Genomic DNA, 10,541 nt, shown 5'->3' on the forward strand with positions numbered 1-10,541 from the left:
AAATGTACATAAAATATTTCCAGTAAATGATGACATGTTGTATGTACAGTATACTAGTAATACACATATGAAGTTCCTGTTTCTCTAGCAACAGTAAACGTTGCCATAGCTGCATACACAACAGCACAAGGAAATTGGACTTGTACAAGTATTTAGAACAACTACAAAATAGAGTATTGTATTTGATACTGATTCAGTAATTTATACTCAAAAAACCTCGTGAAAACACAATTCCAACTGGTGACTTTTTAGGTGATATACCTAATGAACTACTCGAATATGGTAAAGAGGTATATATCTGAGAATACGTATCAGTTGGACCCAGGCCCGTAGCCAGGTAGGGGCTAGAGCGGGCAATGCATCCTCTAAAGTATTTTTCCGCTCTAAAAAGGACATTATCCAGAAGTTTAAAATTGTTTCAGCAAATCCCAAATAGAAAAATCTTGTGATTTTATTTACTAAATAAAATTGAACTTAGCGCGCATTTACTACTACTAACAAATGAAATTGAACGTGGCGTATATTTCTACAAAAACAACAGTTATTCTTATTGCTAGATATACTCAATAATCTCCCATGTATTACTTTTCCTCATTCCAAGAGTTTGAATAATCACGACAAGCATTCAAGGCGTTGGACAAGATGCCCTTCCAAAGAATACATATATGAAAATTGACCCGAAAACAGGCTATGTTACATGAATGTGAGTGCCTGGCTTGTGCATGTGTAACATTGTAGGTAAAAAAACATTTATTTTGCCGACTTTATAGTACATGTCTCACGTGTGCCTGTAATTAACGTGTAAAACATGCAACATGTCCATGTTCCTTACAGTGCAAGGAAAATGCATGTCTCGTATATCAAACTAGTACCGAAACTGTGATATCTGGAGTAAACGTACAAGCGCCTCTAGAATAGTCAGATACAAAAAAAAAAAATCAGTGGGGAATTCGGAAGTTTTGTTTATTGTAAAAGCAGTAACAATGCTGTTTTTCACGTGATTTGAGTCTTTGCGGGGAGCACCCACGAAAATAAATATATGATGTAAATAGCAGTTTGCATCAACTCACTTTGTGTTTTATGAGTGGCCCCGAACCACTTGTTTCACCATTTGTTTACAAATATACGGAATGAAGAGAACGTTAATTCCTTATATGCACTCAGAGAAAAAAATCAAGACGGCGGCAGAACACCGAACCTATTATTTTAAAAAAAGATTTTGCCACACTCCATTATAATTGAGCGCAATAATAAGTAGCAGAGTGCTTAGCGAATTTCCAGAAGGAAACAAAAACAGTAGAAAATGAACTACAGGCAAATGTACTTCGCCAGACGTTTCCAGTTACTCTGCTGACTATTATAATGCCATAAATATGAAGCAGGCTTCCATCAAGTCATTTTTTGGTGCAAAAGTTATCGAAAATGAAACTAATTCAGAAGCAGGATCATCTGTATCAACATGTGTAGAAGGTCAAGAAGAAACTAAACGTCAGACATCTGATTTCCACCATGTTGGTGTTGATTTCCACCATGTATCAGACCTTGGCGATACAAAACCCGCTCAGCCACATCTTGCAAATTCTCCAGGTACCAGCATTTCTGGTTCAATTCGACGATTTTCGTCCAATATGGTACAAAACGTGGGATTGGCTCGAGTATTCTGTTATGTTAGATGCTGCCTTTTGTTATCCAAGCCGCAAATGCCCGTCAAGAAACAGTGATCCCTCATTTGTACAGAATGGTTTTAGAGCCTGGAAGCATGCAACCGAGAAAAATAAGGGATATTCTAGTCACGCCGATTGTGAAACTCATAGGCACGCTGTGGCTTGCTACTTGGAGCAACGGAAACGTGAGGACTCGGGCGAAACGGTCGTAAAGAAGGTGTGTAGTGATGTAATTATGAATTATAGGTACTATGTGAAAAGTGTGATGGAAGTTATTCAATTCTTTGTTGTGAATCAGTTGCCCTTTAGGGAGATTCCGGGTGTGAGCAACTCGGAATACAATCAAGTGTGGTTTGTTCTTAAATTTGTTTGAATTTAGTATTCGTAAAGATCTGAAATTAGCAGAAATTGTCAAAATTATCCCTGCCAATGCAACATACACTAGTACGGATATTCAGACAGAGATAATTCATTTCGTGGCAGAATCTCTTAAGAGGAAAATAGTAAATGAAGCAAACGAAAGTACATTTTGTTTATTAATTGCAGATAAAGCCAGAGACAAGCAACGAATCGAAGATTTGTCTGTCGCAATTTGGTATTTAAAATGCATTTTAAAGTGCAAGAAAGATCCGTAGCTATACTGAAGTTGGACAAACAAGACGCTGCCAACATTAAGAACGCCATTTTAGATTGTTTAAGAAAAGTAGGATTCAAAACCGACACGATAATAGCACAGTGCTGCGATGGAGCACCTGTCATGAGCGGACAGAAAAAAAGAGTGCAAGCTCTTTTGTCTGAGGATTTGAATAGGAACATTTTGTTTGTTCACTGTTTCAATCACCAATTACATTTAGTTATTTGTAGAGCCATTGACAATTCCTGAACTGAAAGAGTTCTCTGATATTTGCCAAAAACTATATTTTTTCAGAAAAGGACGCGTTGCAGCAGATTACGCAGGAAGGAGTTTAAAGCGATTGTTGGAACAACGTTGGACTGGACATCTTGACACAGTACCTGTGATTCATAACGACAGGTTTCACATATTAAGTGCACTGATGGCAATTCAAACTTCCCGTGAAGAACACGCCTCAATGAAAGTTGAAGCTACCGGTTTACTACATCAGATCTCTACTAAGACTTTTTGTTTCCTTACTGAGCTCATGTTCAGGGTTCTTGGATATCTAAAACGCACTGCTACAAAGAAGAGATTTGGACGTTGATGCCGCTGGGAAGTTAATAGGATCGGTAACGGAACAGCTCAGGTATTGCCGGCAAGATGAAGGAATATTTGAAAATATCCTTCACGATACAATGAAGGCATGTGCCTTAAACACTAAGATTCAGCAATCATTGAAACGCAAATGCACACTCCCCAGTCGCTTAGCTAATTCGGTTGTTGATTTGGAAGGCATAAATTTGGAGAAGGAAAAGGAAGACGAGAAGGAGCTGAAAAGATTATTCTGCGAAGTTCTCGATATCTCCGTCGAAGAAATTCGGAGCAGATTCAGTGAGACAGGGACAGCTGTGATTGGTGCCATTCACCACTTACTGAGCGAGAAAAGAAGTGAAGAAAATTTGAAACCTCTGTGTGATGTTGTAAAGTACAAAGACATGCATTGCAAAGTGCTTCAGAATTTGAAGCAGGAAATAGATCTAGCAAATCGACTGCTCGACAAGACATCATCTCTGGAAGAGCTCACAAAACAAATTTGAAAATATGGCGAGGCTTTCCCGGGCCTAAAGATGCTTACAGAAGCTGCTCTAATTATTCCGTCTTCTACGTCCACAGTCGAAAATTGCTTCTCACGTCTGACAGCTCTCCTTCGACTACAACGTCTGTCTATGGGACATGAAAGAAAATCGGACCTCGTTCTCCTGGCTTACAACAAAGATATTCTGCGTTCACTAGATCTAGACCAGATTGTAATTGAATTTGCGAAGTGCTCACGTAAATTCCTTTTGATGTAATTACTTACATAAGGACTGTAAAAATATTTATTTTACTTATGTCAGGGTTTTTTCTTAGTTTTTATACATAAAAGTATTACATAATCTACTTGTAGTAAAGGTATTGTAGTTCCAAACTACTATAATTTAGATAACAGTTAATAAATGTTCCTAAAAATAAATTATTATTTTTTACTTTTAGTATTACTTAGTGTATCAAAATATATATTGAATTATATATCATCATTTTAAAAAAATGTTAATAATAATATTTGATAGTCGTGGATTGGGTACTGTAATATTTTCAGCATAATAAAGTGTTTCAACTTTCTTATAGATCCCATAAATAATAAGTAAATATATAAATGAGCATAGATATTGACAACGACAAGCGCCTCAAGTAACAAAATAAGTTTTTGTGTTCTTTGAGGTCCCTGCCATTGCCCCCTCAGTATTCATCTTTGCCCGCCCTAAGCAATCAGGCTGGCTACGGGCCTGGTTGAACCCAAGAACTATGCATGAGGATTTTTTTTATCCCAGTACGTAGAAGAAGTACCAAGTATGCAAAATAAGTGGTTTTTCATTAAATTATGAATTTTCCATACAGATAAATTTTGATCTAATGAAGAAAATGATACTAGATAATGAACAAGAAGAAGAAGAAGAAGAAAAATCTCGTCCCACCGAAGTCAAAATTACAAATCGGAAAAATTGCCGCAGGAAAGATCATACTATCGTTAGCATGCCCGAAATAAAAGTTAATAAGATGAATTACATAAAACGACATAGAATTCCAAATTCATAATAAACTCTTCCATGTGGATACACTCTTTCTAACAAAAGAAGAAGAAGATAAATTTAATACAGCCCCATTATAAATATGCGGATGAAGATATAAGTATCATACAGCTTAACATGAATATGACGTGGAAACATCCATTTTCATGTATTGTTGCAAGACCAAGTGGATGTGGAAAAGAATGTCCTTTGAAATACGATTCTTGTCTAATTTATCACGCATGCTCAATATATCATTTCATAATATTTATTGGTACTATGGAGAATTGCAAAATGCATAGAGATAAATTTAGATGAAAGTACAATTTATTGAAGGATTACCTCGAACAAATGCCTTTTTGCCTGAAACTGGATCCCATCTTATTATTATTGATGGCCATATGTGTGAAGTGAACCGTAGTATAGTTGATTTCTTTAAAAAGGGTTATCATCATAGAAATCTTAATGTATTATTTATTACACAAAACATATTTAATCAGGGAAAATATAGATGAAATGTGAGCTTGAATTGTTCTTATTTCGTATCATTTAAAAGTCCAAAAGATGAATCACAAATTAAACATATGAGTTATCAACTAACTCCTCAGAATCCAAAATTTCTTCAAGAAAGTTTCAACGACGAAACAAAATTACTATATGAATATATATTTATTGATTTAAAACAGGATACAACAGATGAACTTTTCAAACAAATATATTTCCTGATGATATTTATCATTACGTTTATGTTCCATCGAAATAGAAGGAGAAGGAAAAGTTGTGTTTATAATGCTAGTTTTAAACTGTGTTTCTTCATTCTATCAATATTTCTCCAAAAGTAAAACACGGAGATATTCTTCATACGCTGAGCAAAGCAAATCCTAAATTACGTAAAGCTATTGTGGCAAATGCAGATTGTTTTAGTGATCCGTAGTATTTGCGAATGTTCTTATAATGTATTAAAAGGAAACGTACCTCTTACAAAAACGCAGAAAGCAAGATTAAATCGACACAATAGGACACTTCGATATCTTGTGAACAAAGGAATCTCTACCGAAAAGAAGAAAGAGCATTTATTTGTGCAACAGCAGGGTGAATTCCTACCGGCATTATTAGCTCCTATTTTAACTGGTGCATTATCAAATTGACTATTCCGTAAGTGCAATGGAACACGCAAAGAAGATGATTTTAGTTCCACCTGAAGTTCTTAATCGTATACAAACACCATCATCATCATCAGCCCTGGAGAAACGTCAATCTAATTTGGATCAAGAAATACAAGAGATCTTAGTTATCATCGCTTAGTGATGAAGTGGAATCAATATAATAATATTCTTCAAAAATATTTACATTTAATACGAAAACAAGAAGAAACTATGACACTTTCGATTACGCGAACTAAATCAGTAAACCCTGAAGTAAAAGAAGAAATATTGTTATATATAACTAAATGTTTTGTAAAATAGCTGAATTACTACTGCATAGAATTAAACATGGTGCTAATATAACGTGGGACAATAAAGGAACTGTTCACATCAAAGGTGATAAACCACAAGGATCTTACATTGTAGATTTAATTTGTGATATGTCGCGAACTAGGAAACACATAAATCTACCTGAATGGAAACAATTTTGTAATTATTTATCTTCTAGTAAAACATCACAAGAACTTATTGGCAATCAAACCGTTTGTCATATATTTTACGACGAAGCGAAACATCACCAGTAGCATCGTCAAGGGAGAAACCTCTGAAATAATTTGCAGAAGACGAAGAAGAAGCAGAAGAAGGAGGAGAAAAGGAAAAAGTAGTGTCTCCTACAAGGAAAAGGAAACGTGCGAGTAAACGTCCAGTATGGGCAAGATGGATACCATAAAAGGAACAGTTAAACTAAATTGAGGGAGTAAGCGAAACATTGGTCTAACGCACGTTTTTTTTAAATGGAGAAAAACATATACGTTACACAAACCAGTAAGTCGTTGTTTCAAAAGAGATTTCTATGTAGTGAATAACATTGATGATGAGTGGGAAAGTGGTATTAATGATGTTCAGGCTCTTCGTAAATTTAATGACGGATATCGTTATGTTCTTACAGCGACAGACTTGTCGATTACAAATTGTTTTCAAAGACCTAAAACAAATATTACATTATACCAAAAGCAACCACAAGTGATTGAATGTGTCATACATTGTACATAGATATACTGTACCAAAAACGACATGTGTTTACGTTTAACTCAATTTTTCTCCATTTTCAAATTTGGCTTAGACCACTGTTGCTCTCTACCCTTCAATTTATTACAACTCTTCACATTCTTCTTCCTTTTCAACTGCTAAAAAATTATGGATAGCTACAAAGAAGAACATTCCCATAAACTGTATAACATATACGTTACACAAACCAGTAAGTCGTTGTTTCAAAAGAGATTTCTATGTAGTGAATAACATTGATGATGAGTGGGAAAGTGGTATTAATGATGTTCAGGCTCTTCGTAAATTTAATGACGGATATCGTTATGTTCTTACAGCGACAGACTTGTCCATTACAAATTGTTTTCAAAGACCTAAAACAAATTACTTTCCGGACAAAAAGAAGAAGTGAGTTTACTAGGAACAAAATACAGAAGTACTTAAAGGAAAACAAACTAAAACATATTACAACTAAAAATCCTGATATAAAGGCTAGTATTGTAGATCATTTCAGAATGACTCTAAAAGAAAAAAGCGGAAGTATTGTACAAAGTGTCGAACGTAACATTGTGTATATGGTTTACCTCTTCTTTTGAAATCATACAATGAAGGTTATCATTCAAGCATTAAGATGTTACCTGCAAATGTTTCACAAAATAACCGGTCACAAGAATGGCATAATTTGTATGATAATAAAATAAAGAAGAAGAATAATAAGAAGAATCCAGATTTGTCAAATCATCTTAGGATTGGTGATAGAGTACGAATTAGTAGAAATAAACTGGACTTGGGAAATATTTAAACTGAAGATGATAATACTTAGAGATATAGCTGTTTATGAAACAAGAATATTTAAAAAAAGAACCACTAGATGAATTATTTTATAAAGAGAAATTAAAACTTGTGAATTTATCATATACGTTTCACATATATAAAATCATACGAACGAGAAGAAAAGTTAGCAGAAAAGAATACCTTGTTCATTCAAAAGGATATTCTTCTCATTTCGTGAACTTCTCCGTGGCTAAGCGGTTACCGTACGCGCCTTTGGCGTGGGAGAGCCGGGTTCGATTCCCGGCGGGAGCTCATGTGGTTCGGATTCCACGTTAATCATTAGGTCCACGTCTCATATAGCCTCGCTGCTGAAAGGGACGCTAAACTAAAATCAATTCAATTCTTCTCATTTCGATTTCTAGATGCTTGCATCATCGGTAAAAAAGATCAAGAAGTACAATGGAACCTGGTGGTGTTTTTTACGTTATGCTTTGCAGTAATAGTTCTATGCAATATTTCCTGACAACAATATCCTTAACATCACACACTACTAAAATTCATCAAAGAATGGAATTCCATGAAAAATCTCTAGCTATTGTTGCGATTCACTATCCTCGTTCAATTTTAAATATGAATGAACAAAATATTTTTTTACAAACGTACAAATAGTGATAAATGGAAGTGGATAACTATTCCTGTACGTTATTATACTTATATTTCAGAGTTGAAAGATAATAATATCCACAACAAATTCACAAATTTACATATTTCCTGCATTCGTGAAAATAATACCAATTTTACGCGGCGTCTTAATAAAGACGTTGAGGTGGACGTTTCATTATCACCGAGTGATAGTGCGATGTTGGAATTTGATCCAAACGTTGATTTAAAGGGTACGCAACAAAGCCAAACAATTCAAAATTTACCTTTAGGACTTCCATCTACAATGTATTATATTGTTAAATAATTCAATTCGTATTTGTTGGAGATACAGTAGCACCATTATTACTTATCATAAATATGAATCCTTTGTATCATAGGTTTGGAAGTAGTGGTATAGAAATATCTAATCCTCCACAATATGCACCTATAGAAAAGTTGCATTTTGAACACAACAAAATATATATAAGATATAGTACAGGCTCTCCACTAGCATTTACTTTCGAAACTGTATGCGTTAAACTACATTTTCGACTAGTGCGAAAACATCAACAATTATGAATAATCCATATTTACAATATTATCAAAAGCAAGCTCTTTGAGGAACTGGAAACCTTTATGTTCAACCAACTTAAAAAGTTGGGCATGATATTGGAAATGTCCTTGGAGGATTATTTCGTTCTGTCATGTCATTAGTAAAACAAGCCTCTAGAACAATAGGAGAGCAATTATTAAAATCTGGAAAAACGTTATTAACGATGTCACCATCTATAAAAGAATATTAACGAATCCTTCCATCAATGAATGGGTGAAGTCAGGTCCATGGTGCAAGAAAGAGCTAAAAGTAAACTGAAAACTTTGGTAGGATCTGTATATGAACGAAGGAAAAGGAGAAATACACATCATTCCATCTTTAGCCCGTCATAATTGTACATCATCAAGCGGAAGAAAAAGAAGAAGTGCAACAGGAAACGTAAACAGAAAAAAAAATTACAGAAAAGAGGAAATTATCAGACGATATCTCTGATTAAACCTTCATCATCATGGGTTTCTTACATCATCAATCCTGCGAGTGTGTAAAAAGTGCACTAGATATTTTTTTTCTACAAAGCCAACGCAAACCAGTATAATACATGATCATGTTACATATAAATCAATCAGTTCACTAGCTCATAATGCACCTACAGAACTTGTCATTCCAGGAACAAGTGATGATTACATAAATCCACCACATACTCTCCTTTATATTGAAGCTCAAATAGTTAAGTCTGATGGATCTGTATTGGTGAAAGTGATAAGGTTGTGGCTTTTACTAATGTTTTTCTTTTAATTCTATGTTCTGTGATGTGGAAGTGTATTTAAATAAGTAACTGATTTATTTTCCATCTCATAATCATTCATATCAATGATAAAACTATAAACTGTTAAATTATGATGATTCTGTTAAAACACTCATCTTCCGTTTCCCTTTCTGGTTTCAAAATACTGCTGGACATAACGACGCAACATCTAGTGGTAATAAGTGGTTTCAACAACGTTATGAAGTAATAAAAATACAGTACAAAATTCGACATGCTTGAACATATTCATAGTGATATTTCTATCAGGATAAATTTTTAATCCAAGGAGTAGAATTACGAATGAAGTTAATTCCTGCAAAGTCAAACTTGTCTTATCGCTACTGATTCCTCTGATGAGGCTAAGGTGTATAATTTAGACGTTGGTTTACATATTATAAAGATTGAAGTTAGTCCTACGATAAAACTAGCACATAACAAGCTTCTACAATCAACAACCGCAAAATATTCTCACACAAGAGTGTAAATGAAGTCATTCGTCATTACAAAGCATCTTCAATCAAAAACAATCGACAATATTTTTATAGGACTATTACGAACTCGGGTGATCGTGGTGTTTACTCAAAGTGATACCTATACAGGAACGATAACTTCAAATCCATTTCATTTCAAATATTTTGACATCAACTTCTTCTCATTATACACGTTGGAAAACTTGTATTTTCAAAACATTTACAACCAAATTTTGATGACAATCTACTTGTTACTTCATATCACACCTTATTCTGTGGATCACGTATTCACTTTTCCAAGCATGGCATCAATATTTCTCGCTTTGACTTTTCTCAAAGATATACTATATTTGTTTGCGGCATTACGCAAGATGGAGAAGTCAGCGCTGTGAAGCATTGGAATCTCATCGAATATGGTTGTGTTCGTCTGGAAGTTTATCTTAAGAGCCCTCCACTAGCACCTGTCTCATGCATCACATATGGGGAGTTCCAGTCACTCTTAGAAGTGGATCACCAGAGGAACATCATCATGCATTTTTAAAGGTACGTTATTGTTATTTAAATATCACAACATATATGTACATGTCTGAATTTTTATACATTTTTTCCTATACACTAGAATTAATTCATGCGCTTCAAACATTATTTTTCGAAATCATTACGTTGGTGTATTTGCAGCAAACGAATTACCATCACATGTTTCGCTACCTGCAGCTATCA

At 34.5% G+C, this 10,541-nt stretch overlaps 1 protein-coding gene across 1 annotated transcript; it reads left to right on the forward strand.

The window, feature by feature from the left end:
- Positions 1-1,530: 1,530 nt before the first annotated feature.
- Positions 1,531-2,037, forward strand: LOC145673986 (uncharacterized). Its single transcript, XM_081743812.1, has one exon. The coding sequence runs from the start codon at positions 1,531-1,533 to the stop codon at positions 2,035-2,037; it is 507 nt and encodes a 168-aa protein (XP_081599938.1).
- Positions 2,038-10,541: the final 8,504 nt, after the last annotated feature.

Source organism: Thermobia domestica, chromosome 17 (assembly GCF_964235325.1).
Source record: "Thermobia domestica chromosome 17, izTheDome1.hap1.1, whole genome shotgun sequence".
NCBI lineage: Eukaryota > Metazoa > Arthropoda > Insecta > Zygentoma > Lepismatidae > Thermobia > Thermobia domestica.